The sequence below is a fragment of the Ovis canadensis genome, chromosome 8 (genome assembly GCF_042477335.2).
Source record: "Ovis canadensis isolate MfBH-ARS-UI-01 breed Bighorn chromosome 8, ARS-UI_OviCan_v2, whole genome shotgun sequence".
Lineage (NCBI taxonomy): Eukaryota > Metazoa > Chordata > Mammalia > Artiodactyla > Bovidae > Ovis > Ovis canadensis.
Genome location: NC_091252.1, coordinates 68,873,904 through 68,892,028, shown reverse-complemented (window position 1 = coordinate 68,892,028; position 18,125 = coordinate 68,873,904). Strand labels below are relative to the sequence as shown.

Below are 18,125 nucleotides of genomic sequence, written 5' to 3'. Positions count from 1 at the left end.
AACCAGGGTCTCCTGCATTGCAGGTGGATTCTTCATCTGCGCTATCAGGGAAGCCTTAATTTGAATAAAGGCAAGAGTAAAGTAAATTATGATCACTTGAACTCATTAGGTTAGAATTCTATGAATTGCAAATTTACAGGATAAGATAAAATACAGATTAAGATAAATAAGAAAGATTATAATAATTCATGATAAATTATCTTCCTTAAGTTTTCTATGTCTTTTTTGAATTTTTCTATGAAAGTATATAAAAAACGTGATATATTATCTATTAACTGACACAATCCCGTGTATTCTTGCTTTTTCCTAAGAAACTATTGAATTGCTCTCAATATGGAAGTGGATCTTGCCCAGAAAACGAAAGGCCGGTAGGGGTCCGAGCTGCCATGTATTCCTTTATGGCTGGAGCCATATTCATCACAGTGTTTGGCAATCTTGCCATGATCCTTTCCATTTCCTACTTCAAACAGCTTCATACACCAACCAACTTTCTCATCCTCTCCATGGCGGTCACTGATTTCCTGCTGGGATTCACCATCATGCCATACAGCATGATAAGATCAGTGGAGAACTGCTGGTATTTTGGGCTTACATTTTGCAAGATTCATTATAGCTTTGATCTGATGCTCAGCATAACATCCATTTTCCATCTTTGCTCGGTGGCCATTGATAGATTTTATGCTATCTGTTACCCTTTACAGTATTCAATCAAAATGACGATTCCAGTCATTAAACAGTTGCTGGTTCTCTGCTGGTCAGTCCCCGGGACATTTGCTTTCAGAGTGGTCTTCTCTGAGGCCTACGCTGATGGAATAGAAGGCTATGACATCTTGGTTGCTTGCTCTAGTTGCTTGCAGAGCCCTGAAGTACATTTTCCTGGATAAGATTTTCAGCTCACATTTCCATAATACTAATTTGTTTACAGAAAAAGAAACTGAATAGACTTATTTGTATGAGTGGATAGAAGCAAAGGACTGGAATTTAGAAGAATGAAGTTACTTAAACTCTGTGTGTGCTGTGTGCATGTATGTATGACTTTGGCTACCGTGGAAAGTTTTTAGTTTCTAAAACTTTGAGAGGAAAAAATAATTTTTTCTTTGAACCCCCAATCCTGTCTTTTCAGAATAGTTCTTATTGCTTATAGGTGGAGAAGAAAGAAGAAAATCAGAAAGGTGAAGAGAAGGTAGGAAAAGCCAGGAAGGGGATGAAGGGAACACACACAAAGTTTTGTACTATTTGGAAGGAAGCAAAACACAGGCTGAGCTTGAGTATTGCTTTCCCCATTCTCACCATCACACACATTTTGTGTGATATTTTTTTTACATTGTCTTCCTCAGAGTCTGATCAGAGGTATTTTGAAACATCGACCACTAGAAATTATCGGTAAGTAAATATGGAAATAACAATTTCAAGAAGTCATATGCTGTCAAGAATCAATCATTTGATAGCTGAAATGTAAGCCTTTACTAGATTTTACAGTTGTGAGATTGAACCTTTTTTTTTTTAATAAAATAAGAAATGCAAACTGTGTAACTGAGGCCCCAGATTCCATCCTCATTTCCATCCAAGAATCATCTTAATTGTGCAGTTGGCATTTTTTCTTTTTTCTATTTTCTGTTTTTCTATTTTACTAGCCAGAGAATTCCAGCCAGAGCTGTCCTTTCTTTCTCTGGCTCATTCACACTTTGTATGACTACTGGTGTTCTGATTTTTAATAAATGTGAAGTACATACCAAAAAAAGGTTGCGTTTTTACTCAATCACTCGTTTTTGCTTAACATGTGTACATATATCTTTGAATAATAGAGTAGCAGCAGAAGGAAGCAAAGAAGAAAACTTCTATTTATGGTGGTACTTCTGGGTACAAAAAACTTCATATAGTATTTGCTATTCAATGACTTTTAAACTATAAGTTGTGACCCATTACTAATTTGTAAAATCCACTTAGAAGTCTGCAACCAGTGGTGTGCTAGAAAATGTTTAACATCTGGCTCTGAAAAGAAAGAAAAAAGCCCAGATTTGTAGAATTTGATTTTTTTTTTCCATTGAGCTGATTTCAAGCTATGAGTGTAATGTCAACAGGTTCTAAAATTCCTCAAAAGTTAACCTATTCCTGCACATGGACATGAGAGGTTCTAGTTTACCACTGACTGCAAAAAAAAAAAAAAAAACCATTTTTAATGAAAAGCAAACCAGAATAGAAGAAAGTAGATAATTTCAGAATACACTTGCATTGAGGGTAAAGATCACCTTATGAAGTTTTCATTTTAATTGTATATACACAAATGCGTTTGTGGATGTATTTTGTGTATGTGTAAGGGCACTGTGTTTCACTGAAATTTTTTTTGTTTAATTTTTCCATTACATTATTTCAATGAGCAAATTTTTTCTCTTTTTGGCAATGTTTACATAACTCCCCACAAATGTGCTTCGATCTTAGTTCACTGCACAGATGACAATGAAACAGTGACTACCCAGCAGTCAGCTTAAGTGGTGTCTTGCCTGGCTGCCTGAAGACACCCATGTTCTTCAGGGCTGACCCATGTTCTCCCGACCTTCTCTCTCCCTTCCATCCTTGCTGTCCTAATGATAGGTTGGTCTCACCCGATACCCTATAAGGTAGAGGTGGAACAGTGCATCTTCTTTGAAATGGTGTTCTGTTTGCAGAATGATAGTGTTTGTGATGGTGGTGGTTGTTTATTCTGGTTTTTAAGGATGAAGTAACAATTTGTCAGTCCTATCTGGTCCAGAAGTTTCTCATGATGCTTCTCTCTATTAGAATCCTTCTCATATTTTAAAAATCACTCAAGTAGCTAAACATTCTACTCATTTATTCCCCTGTCACTGAAACATAATTTTCTTTGCGCTTTTTAAAATTTACTTTAACCATGCTTAGCTGTACAGTTCAGAGGCACTAAGTGCATTCACACTGTCGTGCAACTCTCACCCCCATCCATCTCTCAAGTTTTTCACCTTCTTCAACCAGACTTGGTTCCCGTTAAAAACTCCCCATCCCGCTTCCCCACCTTACTGTCCTCTACTCCGCAACCCTTGGCCGCTACCAGAGTACTTCATGACTCTATGAATGTGACTATTCTAGGTATCTCATAGAAGTGGAATCATGTACAGTAGGCCCTCACCAGCCATCTACTTCATACACAGTAGTGTACACATGTCGGTCCCTATCTCCCAATTCACCCCACCCGCTCCCTCCCCTCTTGGTGTCCGTACGTTTGTTCTCTAAGTCTGTGTCTCAATGAGGCACTTTTTAGTTTCAGACTGTGGTCATCCTGGCTTGTTCATTAGTTCAAAGACAGTAGTAACCCAGCATCCTATCTGCTTTCCTCCTTCCGCTGTTCACCCTGCATTCATTCCCAAAGTCAGTACTGTTTCCCCTCACACTCAGAATTTTATAAGCCATTATAGATGAGAAAGCTGAATTCAAGGGAGATTGAGTGATTTGCCCCAGATTATACAATTTCCTATTGTCTGAAGCTGAAACTCCAATACTTTGGCCACCTGATGTGAAGAACTGACTCACTGGAAAAAACTCTGATGAAGATTGAAGGCAGGAAGAAAAGGGGACAACAGAAGATGAGATGGTTGGATGGCACCACTGACTCAATGGATATGGGTTTGAGCAGGCTCTGGGTGTTGGTGATGGACAGGGAAGCCTGGCGTGCTACAGTCCATGGGGTTGCAAAGAGTTGGACACAACTGAGCAACTGAATGGAACTGAACTGATACAATTTTCTATAGAAGCAGAACTAGAACTTAGCTTTCTGTACTTCTTGTTCAGTGTTCCTGATTTATACTAGTTTTTATCAAGATTTAATGGGATTGTCTAGTTTTGTTTTTTTTAACTAAGGATTCTATTAAACTGGAACAAATCACTGAAACAAAAATAAATACTTTTCTCCCATCCCAATATTTTCTCATTTCATCCAGGAATCAAAGTGTAAACTGAGGCCTTTTATGATTCGGACAATTATTTCTACTTTGGATATCAGTCAACATTTACTTTAGCTACATAAAGTGAAAAGTGAAAGTGAAGTCGTTCAGTCATGTCCGACTCTTTGCGACCCTGTGGACTATAGCCCACCAGGCTCCTCAGTCCATGGGATTCTCCAGGCAAGAATACTGGAGTGGGTTGCCATTTCCTTCTCCAGGGGATCTTCCTGACCCAGGGATTGAACCCAGGTCTCCTGCATTGCAGGCAGACGCTTTAACCTCTGAACCACCGGGTAAGTCTATATATTTTTAAGATACAGAAATTTTATTACCCTATTTTACCAGAATGAAGGCCAAATGACCATGAAATTGATATGAAATTGTCATCCTTTATGCAGAAAAAAAAAAAGCACTGAAAACTATCTGGGGTGTTAAAAATAGACAGAATAGGTTAATATCCCTCAGGAAAGAGAGGTCAAAGAGCAATCCACTGGGGCTGTGCACATAGTTTCCCTCTAGGAACTCCTGAATCTGTGTTCTTCGCGCCAGTCCTCTGGAGAGAAGAGATAAACTTTTATAAGTCAGATATCTCAGTCCTTGACACTACACTCTCTACAATCCTGACCTGATGCCTGCAAAGCCACCAGAAGAGACACAATGATTCACAACTAACTTATCAAGAGAGGGAAGGTACTGAGTCAACAAAAAGAATTAGAAATGTACTATCCTATTTTTTAAATCTGATTTATTCTCTTCTCCAAAATAACTGAATAACAGTAACTAAACTTTACAAAGAACACAAAATTGTTACAAATAGCATGCAAGAGAGAAGGCAGGATTTTTTTTCTAACTGCAAAATAATTATTATGAAAAAAAGTCTTAGATTTTACATCAAAATGGCAAGGTTTAAAGTCTCTATGTAGTGACATTTTAAAAATGTTTTTGCAGATAACAGGAACTATGCAAGATATGATTTATAGTAAGTGCAAGTTACATATGTGTTGTAATAATGTTAAAATGCACTCTCCTCTTTGATAATATATCTAAATAAAAAAACTCTTGGTATATACTATTTAATTCACTGCCAGGCACTACACATTTCACTGTTGATATTTTTTCTCTTGCAAGCAACATTTACTTAAGTTAGTCTGTCACTGTTTATTCCTCAAGATTATCCACCCATTTCATACTCAGAGTGTCCAAACTAAAAGTACAGCTTCTTTATTGTCTAGAACCATTCTTCCAGAATTCAATGGTCATGTAAATAACATATTATCCTGCCAAAATGTGCATTGGGGGAGGGGTCTGAGATTTTTCATTTCCAAAAATGTTCCCAGGAGATGATGTCATTCATAGCTGATTACAGGCCATAATTTAATCAGCAAGGACTGTATGAAAGAAATATGAACAGATGAAGCCATAGACTTTCTAATTGATATTATTATTATTTCCCATTTTTGGAGAGTAAACAATCGTGGGAAGCTTATTGCAGCAGGAACCAAAAGATCTGGATTGCAATGTTAGTTACAGCATTTAGTAACAACTGTTCCCTCAAGACCTTGGTTACTTTCTATACATGAAAAAGTTGGGAGAAGGCAATGGAAATGTGCCTTCCAAGTAATTTAAAAACTTTAAAATATCCAAATTTTTGTTGGCTGGGTTTCATTTGGAATATTGTATGTTTAGGGAGAGGATTTATTAGGTACTTTCTAAATAAGCCATAAAAAAGAACAAATTTGAGTAAGCTCTAGTGAGGTGGATGAAGTAAGTCAGAAGGAGAAAAACAGTGTATTAACGCATATATACGGAATCTAGAAAAATTATATTGATGAACCTATTTGCAGGGAAGGAATGGAGATGCAGACGTAGAGATTGGACTTGTGGACACAATGCAGGAGGGAGAGAGTGGGATGAATGGAGAAAGTAGCATCAGCTACTTTATATATACACTATAAGGTGTAAGATGGATAGCTGGTGAGAAGTTGCTGTGTAGCACATAGAGCCCAGCCTGCTGCTCTGTGATGACCTGGAGGGATGGGAGGAGGGAAGGGGAGGGTGGTTAGGGAGGAAGGAAATGTGTGTATAATTATGGCTGATCTGAGCTGTTGTAGGGCAGAAACCAACACAACATCATAAATTTTTTAAATATTTAAATAAACAAGATTTACTGTTTCCCTAATGATTTCATCTTTCTCAAACCAAATGTCTTTAATACCATGAGACAAAGTGCCTATTATGTAGGTTTCTTAATGTGTTAAAATTAATTTCTTTCCATTTAGTTTAGCAAGCCATTACTGCTTACCTGAGATGAACACAGCTCTGTACTAAGTGTTGCCAGGCTTAGACAGTTAAGGGCATTTTATCTCATTAACTGTAAACTTCTCAAAAAATTGAATTGTAAATTAACATAATGCATATTTTTAAAGTGTTGTGCTAGGAAAAGGATAAAATAAAAGGCATTTGAAATCAAAGTCAGCTGTAAAACGAGGAAGACAATATAACTCTAACATCTTTAGTCATCCCAATGGTCCAACTGGGAGAGTGAAAAAAGGTTTCTAGAAGGAAATGATATTTGAACTGAGCCTTCAGACTTTCAAGAGATGAAGGGTCAGGTGGAGAAAAGGGGACTGGCCAAACCACAGGTGTTTGCAGGGGATATGGAGACTGCATGACCAAAGGTTGCTGGAGTATTGTAGATTGAAGGGAGGAAGGGTTACACCCGAGGTTTCCATGCCAACAGATGCTGAAAAGATTTATCATTTATCACAGGCAAACTAGTGCTCCGATGTTCCAGCCAAGGCATGTTTTTCCAGGCCATTTCCATGTATCCACCAAAAAAAGTACACATTGAAGTGATAAAATATTTGTTTAGATCAATTTCTGTTGGATCTCATACTTCTTTGATATAGTAAAGATTTTTCTCTTCTGTTTGTCTTTCAATAATACTGTAGTTTATGGCTATTTATGAGAAAGATATTTACTATGGTTTTAATTTTCACTCTCCTTTCTCTCCCTGCTCTCTGACATGGAGGTCTCTCTGCCTGTTTCTGGTATGTATTTACTGTCAGTTAAAATATTTTTCCTGCTCCCAGATGTTTTTAAGAAGACTGTTTTCAAGGTGTTATCTCTGCCCATTGCCAACTGTCATATGGTTTTATGAAGCTTACTTACAGACTGTGATTCCATTTATTTGGAATATATTAACTATTTGTCATAGAAATCAGTCACAAAAAAGTTTTTTTTTCTTCTCTTTATCTTAGTTTTCAGCATAGCATTTGAATGCAGTCTACTTATTGCCATCCCTGAAATGGTTTCCATGCAGTTTCTGTTATTGTAGTTCAAATATTCATTATGGTCTATGTAAGATGTTAGAGAACTTACAGAAAAGATCCAACATCATGGATTTTTGCAAATTTTAAACTTTTGTTTATCTTTTCTGTTATACTACACGTACCATTTACACTGCTACAATATAGATACTCTTCAAATTTTGAAATTATTCATAAAAATCATACTTTTATCTTTATTTAATAAAAATATTAACACAAATCTGCTGTTTGAATGGCATCTGCTTTTTAGGCTAAGCATGATTTTGGAGCTTTAAAAAATAGAATTTATATTTAAGACTTGGAGTTTAAGATCTTTTTTTTTAAATAGATACTATAAAAATTGTCATTATTTTCTGACCAATGGAGAGAGAAACGAAACAGTTATTATTGGTGTTAGTTCCAGGTTTTTAAATTGGTCCTAGTTTCAGTAAAAAGTCTCTTTCTCCTAACTGAAAGACATAAACAGAGACATTCAGAAAAGTCTACATTTTGAGAAGTGGATTTGAAAATTTATATAGTTCTCTTAAGCAGTTTTCTAACAGCTGAAATACTTTAGGCTTCAGCCTTAGATGCCAGGAAGCATGGAACAATCAAAATTTAAAGGAGAAAGTGAAAGCACATTATTTATCAACCTCATCTAAGTTCAAACAAATAAAAAATTAAAACATTTAATTTGAGTTAGTATATTAAAGAACTAACAACACTAATGTTTATTTTCCTTTGCTAATCCATCTGATATGATTTTTTTCAACAGATAAAAAAGAGGAAAAACTAAATTTGGATAATAGTGTACTTTGCCTGCATGCTCATGGACTTAGAAGTATGTAAGTGTAGTTGTAAGTTGTAAGTCCCCCACATAGTATTTTCTTTAATTTTTCAGAGTATGTGGATCAGCAGGAAGAACACTTCCAACTCTGCCAAGGTAAGGCACTAAACAATGCATAAGGGAGGTTAAAGCCAGTATAACCCCATCCTGGCTTCCCTAATGACTTAGCAGGTAAGGAATCCACCAGCAACGCAGAAGACACAGGAGACATAAGTTCAATCCCTGGGTCGAGATGATCCCCTGGAGCAGAAAATGGCAACTCACTCCAGTATTCTTGCCTGGAAAATCCCATTGACAAAGCAGCCTGGTGGGCTACAGTCCATAGGGTTGCAAAGAGCTGGACATGACTGAGAACACATATAACTCCGTCCTAACAGGGCCCTGGAGCACTGAGTGGGTTCTTATGCCACCACTGCCACCATCTCCCCTGCAGCGGTTTTTTTTTTTTTTTCCTTTCACTGATACCTTCATATCTGTATCTGGACTCAAAATCCTTAGGTCTTATCTCACTAGCCTAAAGGATCAGGAAAATATGTTTAGAGAAAATCTCTCAGGTCTGCCTCTCTACATGCTACTCTGGGAGTGATTCTTTTATAGCAGTATCAGAAGTGATTTAATATAGAAAGATACTTTCATGAACTGAGTTCCTGAATTGTTCGATTCTTTTCAGCAAAGTTATAAATGTATTGAAACAGTTGCTTTCATTGGAACAACGCAAGTATTTTAAAACAGCCATAATTTCACATTTATGTATATACTTATTCATTCATAAAAATGCATCTAGTGCCTGCTACAAGCATTAACCTAAGTACCGAGAATTCAGGGAAAACAAGATAGACTAGTTCTTTGCCTCCCAGTAGAATAAGAGAAAGGTGTGCCTATGATCAATATGAGTCGTGTGAGATTTGATTGGCCAAAGTGTGAATAAAGGATGAAATGAATAAAGAGGAGGATGAAATAGAATAAAATTGACTAAAACAGGAAAGAGCGAGCAGCTGAGGTTTTTCACTTTCGAATGCAGCAAACAGCTCAGAAAGTAAGCACCATTTATATAATTTTAAATATTTAAATATATTATAATTGAAATGAATTAATGACAGATGACTTCTTTGTACTTTCAGGGCTGAAACTTCCTGGAATCATTTTAAGAGGAGAAGAAACATTGACTTACCTTCCAAAAAAGGAGTTCAAAGAGATAAAGCACCATGGATCTAACGTATATTCCTGAAGATTTATCCAGTTGTCCAAAATTTGGAAATAAATCCTGTCCTCCCACCAACCGCCATTTTCATATTCGAGTAGTAATGTACTCAATTATGATCGGAGCCATGTTCATCACTATCTTTGGAAACTTGGTTATAATCATTTCCATATCGCATTTCAAGCAGCTTCACTCTCCCACAAATTTTCTGATCCTCTCCATGGCAACCACAGACTTTCTGCTGGGTTTGGTCATTATGCCATATAGCATGGTGCGATCAGTAGAGAGCTGCTGGTATTTTGGGGATGGCTTTTGTAAATTCCACACAAGCTTTGACATGATGCTAAGTCTGGCCTCCATTTTCCACCTCTGCTCCATTGCTATTGATAGATTTTATGCTGTGTGTTACCCTCTACACTACACAACCACAATGACCATCTCCATGATAAAGTGGCTGCTGGCATTTTGCTGGTCAGCCCCTGCTCTTTTTTCTTTTGGTTTAGTTCTATCCAAGGCCAATGTTTCCGGTATGCAGAACTATAAGATTCTTGTTGCTTGCTTCAATTTCTGTGCACTTGCTTTCAACAAATTTTGGGGGACAATATTGTTCACTACATGTTTTTTTACTCCTGGCTCCGTGATGGTTGGTATTTATGGAAAAATCTTTATTGTTTCCAAACGACATGCTCAAGTTATAGACAACATGCCTGAAAACACAAAGGGGGAAGCGAGAAAAAACTTATCCAAGAAAAAGGATCGCAAAGCAGCCAAGACCCTGGGCATAGTAATGGGAGTGTTTCTAGCTTGCTGGTTGCCTTGTTTCCTTGCTGTTTTGATTGACCCGTATCTAGGCTACTCCACTCCCATGACAGTACTTGATCTTTTAGTGTGGCTTGGGTACTTCAACTCCACTTGCAATCCTCTCATTCATGGCTTCTTTTATCCATGGTTTCGGAAAGCTCTTAAATATATAGTGTCAGGAAAAATATTTAGCTCCCATTCAGAAAGTGCAAATCTATTTCCTGAAGCACATTAATAAAAAGGCCATTACAAGTGAATGGAGTATTGAAAGTGAGATTATTATTATTTTGACCTGAAGCATGTATGTTACATCCCCAAGTCACGGCAAATATTATTTTATTAAATTTCAATAATTCTAGATCCAAGAATAGTTTAATAATATAATTCAAATATATAGGTTCAAATTGTGTCTTGAAGCATAATATGCAGTAAGGACTACTTCTTTCATTACAGTTTTTATTCCCTGTACTTATATGCACCATGAAATTAAGACAATTGCTCTTTGAAAGAAAGCTATGAGAAACCTAGGTAGCGTATTAAAAAGCAGAGACATCACTTTGCTGACAAAAATCCGTATAGTCAAATCTATGGTTTTTCCAGTAATCATGTATGGATGTGAGAGTTGGATCATAAAGAAAGCTGAATGCCGAAGAATTGATGCCTTTGAACTGTGGTGTTGGAGAAGACTCTTGAAAGTCTCTTAGATTGCAAGCAGATCAAACCAGTCAATCCTAAAAGAAATCAATCCTGAATATTCATCAGAAGGACTGGTGCTGAAACTGAAGCTCCAATACTTTGGCTACCTGATGGGAGGAGCTGACTCATTGCACTCATTAGAAAAGACCCTGATACTGGGAAAGATGGAGGGGGCAGGAGAAGGGTTGGCAGAGGATGAGATGGTTAGATAGCATCACTGACGCAATGGACATGAATTTGAGCAAACTCTGGGAGATAGTGGAGGACAGAGGAGCCTGGTGTGCTGCAGTCCATGGGGTCACAAGGAGGTGGACACAACTTAGTAACTGAACAACAACAATTTGTTGGTAGAAAAGAAAATGTGCATAATAAATATATAATTGGTAGCCAATGAATATTCTTATGTTTACCAAAGAGTATTTATTAACTCAATCTGACTGCTGGTCTTGAAGTGAATATTTTAGGCTCTGTCCAGGAAGAAACATATTAGGTTGTGAGAGCAAGGCCAGGATCCTTCTTCCTGAGAGTCTCAGAAGACCATGGACATGATCCTATTATGCCACTCCCTTCACAGATGAGGGCATTAAAATAGACTCAAACCCCTTCAGTAGCAGATACACTTCACATCCAGTGATTGGGCTGCTCTGTTTGGCTTCCTTCAACTTTTAAAATTCTCATCTGTTTCTCTATTTCTGAACAATTTCTTTACTCTTAAAAACTTCATGCTCTGTGTGTTAGAGATAAGAAATTATTCATGACATTTGTTAAAGACTGTAAGGCAGACTTTATTCAAGGAAAACTTCTACAATAGGGTTTTTGTAGTAAAGTAGAGAGATCGAATTCAACTCTAACGAGGTGCAGTGCAGTGGGGATTTGTTACCAGGAGACTGGGTTGTGAGTAGTGGATGGAAAATTATTAAGAGGAAACATCAAGGAGCATTCTTGCTAGACTGATTCATCAGAATTCTTGCTGAACGCAGGGCAGAGTGATAAGATAGTGAGGCTAGTCAGATACCAAGAGTAGGGGAGTTTTTGCTAAACTGACTTAGCAGGATTCTTGCTCAATCTAGAATCTGCCACGGCAAAGAGGAAGCCCAAGTTTGGCTTAGGCAAGCAAAGGAGTCATAGGAGCTTGATTAAAATTTGATCAAAAGAGAGAGTCTTTCTCCTCGGTTTGTGTGTGTGTGTGTGTCTGTATGTTTATGCCCATGTGCTTCTCATGGAAGCAGGATCAGGCGTTTTCAAAGTGGGAAGGGAGCAGTGTAGGGATGGCCAGCTTTAGTATGTGGAACATTAGCCTGCAACTATTAGACTGGACATATAAATCTATCTAAATATAAATGGGACAATCTATTAGAATGGACTTAGCTAGCTTCATGAAATAAATAGCCAAGAGGCTACAGGAAAATTGTCTACATTCACAGAGATAGATATTGGATACTCAGTAAAGGATAAGAATATTTACTTAGAATTGATTCTTAGCATACGTCTCTTCTCTCACCAGGTTAGCTAGTGTTCTTGCCTCCCATTTTACAGCTTTGCAATCTACTCTGCACAATTATCCCAAGTTGACACTTTCCTCTGAAATATCTCACGTGGCTTCCAAGCTAAATCCCTTCTGCCCGTCCAAGCCTTCTCCACGAACTCCGTGTAGAGAGCACAGGTTCGGATTAGGATGTACGAGGTCTCTTGCCTTGGAGTGTCTGATGGATGGCATTTTACCAACAGGAAACACCTGCAGGGGATGTGAGGATGGAAGGAGGGACAATCAGGGTGCTTAACCCAGGCCACCTCCCTGCCAAGTTACCCTGGGGCTGGCTGAATCCTTCAGGAAAGGCCATTCAGACTATTTTTCCATACAGCCATCCTCTAGTGTTCCTGGAACCATCCTCATCTTCTGTCAATTCCAGCCAAGGTAGTGCTCCTGCGCTCAGTCGTGTCTGCCTCTTTGTGACCTGATGGCCTATAGCCCACGAGGCTCCTCTGTCCACAGGATTTTCCTGCTATTGCTGTCCCTGGGTGCTAGAATTTTCTGGCTGGTTTCCTTAAAAGCTGCCCGCATCTTTGTAAACAGTTTCTTTCTTTCTTTTCTTTTCTTTTTTTTTTAATTAAACTCTCCTCAATCATACAGGCTGGTTGCACCATCTGTTTCCTACTGGACTAAGAACGAATGTAGCTTTTCATTGTTTTGAGATAAAATTTTGAAACTCCCCTCAAAGACATCAGGTCTGTTTAAGCCTGACTTGGCCTTTCTTTGTGTTTCTACACAAAGTCACTCTTTGTGTAGAAACTAAGTTTCTACACTTAGTTGCTCTTCTGAAGTCTACCCTCCTCTAAAGGAATCACTGGCCCCCTAAGAAGTCATTCCCCCTTTGTTGGCCCCACAAGAGGGTGATTCACCCTCCTCCACTTGACAAACTTTTTTCTCTTTTGAAGATCAGTTCAGTTGTCATCCTGAGATTTCTGGTGTCCTTTTGTGTATAAAAAAGAGTATTTAAGATAATTTTGGCTTTAAGAATTAATATTTTATTTATAAAACAATATTAAAGAAATTAGCTCTTCTTTTAAAATTTATTTAACATACTTTCTATTGAACTTTATTTAACTTAGAATATAAGTTATTCTATACTTAGTAAATTTTCACAACATCTTTTAAGAAGCAGTTAGAGACATAGGTAATTGAATTCCCTCAATATTTTTGTTTACATTTATCAAATTAAAATTTCAAGGTCACTTTTTGAAAATTTAATTGTCAAATATACATAAAACATTCCCCAGTACCTAGCTCTTGCAAATTTAATGACTTACAAATATGGTAAATTTAACAATCTTAACAATCATAATTACTTTAGTAAACTTAGCAAACTTTACTTCTTCCTCTCAACTTAAAAATCACGGCTAAATCAATGATTTAATGACGTATTTTTAAGTGGAAATCATAAAGCTTTTGTAGTAAGTGCTAAATTCCCTTAAACATTACAAATACTGAAAATGACAAATGTACAAAGATTACTTTTAAACTGAGCACAAACTATATTAATACTATGTGGTTGATTTGCTTCATCTACCTGGGAAGAAATTCCTAAAGAGAAGTTTCCTAAACCCAGATGAATGTGTAAAGAAAACAGCATTTTCCTATCATTCCTATTCATTTTATGATGAAAATCCTTAGAGGCTGTAAAAGTTAATTTTGACCAGTTAATTTAAAAGTAGATAATTTGATTCTATTTTTTATAAGTAAGCTTTGATACCCTCTAAGCATTGGGTATTTAAAATATAACAGTTCTGTGGTTTGATGGATAATAAAATATCATCATAAACTCCCTGAAGGTTAGTGCACCATTGGACCTATGGTGCACTAGAGGTTATACCTTCTCCCAGTGACTATGAAAATACCCACATGATGATGGAAGCTTCCCCTTTATACTTCGTTGGTTTGAAGCATGGTTCTTACTGCCTTTTGTTTGGGCTCAGGAAATTATAGACAAAGCACTGCAGTGTGAATGAGTATCACTGATTTGTACATGGCAGCAAAAGGAAAAGATGTATAAATTAGTCAAACTTTTACAAGAATTGAAAAACTCACTATTTGAAAACATCTAGCATTTGGTACACGACTGAGCGACTTCACTTTGACTTTTCACTTTCATGCATTGGAGAAGGAAATGGCAGCCCACTCCAGTGTTCTTGCCTGGAGAATCCCAGGGACGGGGGAGCCTGGTGGGCTGCCGTCTATGGGGTCGCACAGAGTCGGACACGACTGAAGCGACTTAGCAGCAGCAGCAGCAGCAGCATTTGGTAATAAGTATACTGAGCATTTGTTGGATTTTAACTCCTTCCTTCCTTCCTACTTCCCACCTTTCCTCTCGCCTTTTCAATCTTCTCCACTTTTGCCTTGTGTGAGGCTAGTTCTTTGAAATCATGGAGATGATAACACAAAACTTTTATTCTCCCAGAGCCAATTCTCTGGTGACTCGATATAGCATTTCTGCTGACAACATGCTGAAGTTGTTAAAGAACACTCCTGTTAATAGCAGAACCCAGGTAATGCAGCCACAGGAGGCATATTTTGTGAATAAATACTGATGACAACACAGATTGCCAGGAGCCTACCAATAAGATCTCAGGCCTAAGTGTCTTTTCTGGGGGAAAATCAGCAGGGAAGAGAATGGTGAAGCATATGGCTCATTTGCATGGTAAGACACCTTAGCACAGCAAATAAATCACTTTTCAACCATGTTAGCTCCAAACTACCAGCTTAGCCAAACAAATTCTGATAAGTGAAAGAAGAGTATCATTAAGAGAGAGAAAAAATCAGATATATGTATTTAGGTAGGTATGTATGTGTTTATTTATTTCAAGTTCAAAGAAAATATTAATCTATAAATTCTATAAAGCCTAAGATCTATAAAAATAAATTTGGATCATTTTTTAAAAATCACTGGAATTCTAAAGAGGTAATTCTAAAGATCCGCAACAGTCATTTCTCACATCTAATTCACAAGTAATCTCTCTTACCTAGGAAATTATTGTTACAGTGAGATAGAGCAAAGCAAGATAAAATCATTGTTTTCAGAAAAACAGTCTCAGAGGTGGGCTGTTTAGGTCTCACAACCAGTAAGAGGAGAAAAATCATTCTTGATAAAGCAAATATAAGTTCTCTCCTTATTTTTTCCATTTCATTTGCAATATATTATTGGATTTGTTGGATATTTTCCTTATTTGAGGAAAATACATATATATTAATAGAATTTTAAATATTTAATACTTGAGGAAAATTATTATATAATTTCTTTTTCATATTTTCCTTGAAATTCTGAGGAACTTTTACCTTTTTCAAAATTATCATTTCAGTGTCCTTGAGTCTGTTTATCCATTCTGTATTTTTTTCCCTGAAAGAATGAAATTTGAACTAAAAAGTAATACAGTTTTTACTTCTCTCCAGAACTGCTAGTAAATATTTCTTTTTACCTCCTGGTAAAATTAACAATTTTCTGTACTTTGCTTAGGCCATTCTTTGCAGTGTTGTCATTAATTTGATCCTTTTTTGAAATGTCAGTAATTTAAAAAAAATAGGTGTAACAACAATGTCCCATGATAAAAGTCAGATGCTATAGAGGATTTAACTTTAAATTGTTAAAAATTACTGTTATTAAAAAATTCTTTTCGGGAAGTGAATCTTCAACAAAAAGGAATTTTACTTTGTTAAGTTTTTAAATAAAATTCCATGCACTTAATAATTTCCTTTTTTTTTTTTTTTGGACTATTTTCTTTTTTAACAAAGCAGTAGACTAGTAGTTATGCTTGCATTTGCTTCCTTATTTTGCAACTTTTAACTAATAACTTAAGATAAAGGCTTAATTATCTTTGATAATATCTTAACAAATCTTTCATGTATTAACTTTTAAAATAAATGTGTATTATTCTATCCTTTTGTCTTAATATGATACTTAAATGTTGAAATACTTCTCTAGTATACACAACCATTCATCAAAAACATGAAATAATACTATTAATTTCTAGCAGCTGTTTCATAACTTGTCTTCCAAAATAAAACAAACAAAATTCACTTTACAAACCTAGGAGGTTAAATTATATCAATCCTTTGTTCCAGGCAAGAATACTGGAATAGGTTGCCATTCTTTACCAGAAGTCTACAAGTGACAAATGTATAGGTTATTTGTGGTAATTGTTAGATATCTTTCAAGATAATTTTTAAAATAATTAAAGAAAAAATTTTAATTCATGAGACTAAAAAGGATAAAAATAATTTTTAAAAGTTCATTTATTAAAGAAGTTGATTAGGTATTTAAGATTTTATTATGAATATCAGAGTTTAGGAACCAAAATGATAAGTAATCAAATAATTAGTGCTGGATACTCTTCAGCTTAAAAAAACAGTTGAATAAATCTTTGTCTCTCTTATTTTACTCTCTACATTTTGGTTTCTCAAGTTCAACTCTGTTGCATAATATTGGAATGGTTTAGTTAAAATATATCTTAAGAAAAATACTAGTCTGAGAAATTAATTCACTATACCCAGAGCAAATAAAATGTGCCATAATGTTAAGGTTTCAAATAATGCACATTGGAAAAAGTTGTTAAGCTATGGTTGCAAGTACTGTAAATATAAATATTATTTTCAAGGTTACAGGTATTCTCACTAGTATCTTTTCCAAGTAAATCTGGCAAGGACTTGCTGGGGGGTTCATTTTCCCAGTGGACCAGTGAGTCTTAATCTATTCTCAGGCTAAACTCCATTCTCCAACCTGACCTTAGATCTCATGAATGCTTGTCATTAAACCCTTGTCATACTCCAGATGAGTCAGTCCCATTATTTTCACATTTTAAGTACAACAGTGTAAATTACATAAAGTAAAATCAATGAGCACCCTATCTGTCAAATTCATTACCAATGTGAGACTTAAAGTCTGTGGACAAAATGACATCAACTTGAATGTGAGTTTATAAATGAATGTGGCTGCCAAATGGAAGGAGACAACCCAGAGAATTTCACAAGCTATCATTTGAGATATTTCCCACCCCTCTTTTGAGGCAATTTCTGTATAATCATGTAGGCTTTAGAGTATTTTTAATTACATATATTGTTCTAAACCCTGAAATCTATATTGACCCCATTGAAGAGAAAAATATTTTCTTAATTGAAGAGTATGTATTAAATGGCAGGATCCAAAACATTTGCAAATATTCACAAGAGAAATTAAAGAAAAAAGACGCATAATATTTAGATCACAATTATTGTTTAAACTCAGCATTAAAGAATAGTTCCCGAGGTCCTGGTAATTCTTGAGGGGAATTATCCACTAAATTAAATTGATTAATAAAAGTGGGGCAGGGAACATTCTTGATCTGCCCATGTTTTCAGAATCCTGAATAAGGACAACATATTGGTACAATCAGAACATGCATTTACCTGGATTACTTAGGTGGTTTTAATTGGGTTATTTAGGTGTTGGGTGACAATATTCATTTAGTTGTATTTAATCCCTTTCTAATCAAGGGATGGTCCTTAGACTAATAGCACTGGCATTTCCCAAGAGCTGGCGAGTAAAATAGATTATTAGTCCCCATCCCAGAACTAGAATCTGTGTTTTGAAAAGATCTCTAACTGATTCATATGCATATTAAAGTTGGGAAGCAGCACTCACAGTCAGTAGGGAGCTATCCCAGGATTGAAGTGCAGTTAGTTGGGCCTCTCTGAAAATCTGCACTATTTTTATTGTTTTTCCTCTTTCTTTCACAGGAAAGAGAGAAACACAGTATTTCTGCAAAAGACTCATAGTACCCACAAGACAGAGACA

General features: G+C 36.3%; 2 protein-coding genes across 2 annotated transcripts; both read left to right on the top strand.

Annotated features, from left to right (window-relative positions):
- The first annotated feature begins 386 nt into the window (after nucleotides 1–386).
- LOC138444646 (trace amine-associated receptor 2-like) lies at nucleotides 387–5,097 on the top strand. The gene is made up of 2 exons (XM_069597988.1): nucleotides 387–847; nucleotides 5,007–5,097. The coding sequence occupies exons 1-2, from the start codon at nucleotides 387–389 to the stop codon at nucleotides 5,095–5,097; spliced, it is 552 nt and encodes a 183-aa protein (XP_069454089.1).
- Nucleotides 5,098–9,310: 4,213 nt separating this feature from the next.
- LOC138445112 (trace amine-associated receptor 3) lies at nucleotides 9,311–10,342 on the top strand. The gene has a single exon (XM_069598911.1). It carries the CDS (start codon nucleotides 9,311–9,313, stop codon nucleotides 10,340–10,342), a length of 1,032 nt encoding a protein of 343 aa, XP_069455012.1.
- The last annotated feature ends 7,783 nt before the right edge of the window (nucleotides 10,343–18,125 follow it).

What these genes read in the sequence shown, in the direction of transcription:
- LOC138444646 (XM_069597988.1), top strand. Translation starts at nt 387, where the DNA reads ATGTATTCCTTTATGGCTGGAGCCATATTCATCACAGTGTTTGGCAAT. An exon ending in ATCTTGGTTGCTTGCTCTAG is followed by an intron (nt 848 to 5,006) that starts TTGCTTGCAGAG and finishes TAAATAAAAAAA; the next exon opens with CTCTTGGTATATACTATTTA.
- LOC138445112 (XM_069598911.1), top strand. Translation starts at nt 9,311, where the DNA reads ATGGATCTAACGTATATTCCTGAAGATTTATCCAGTTGTCCAAAATTT.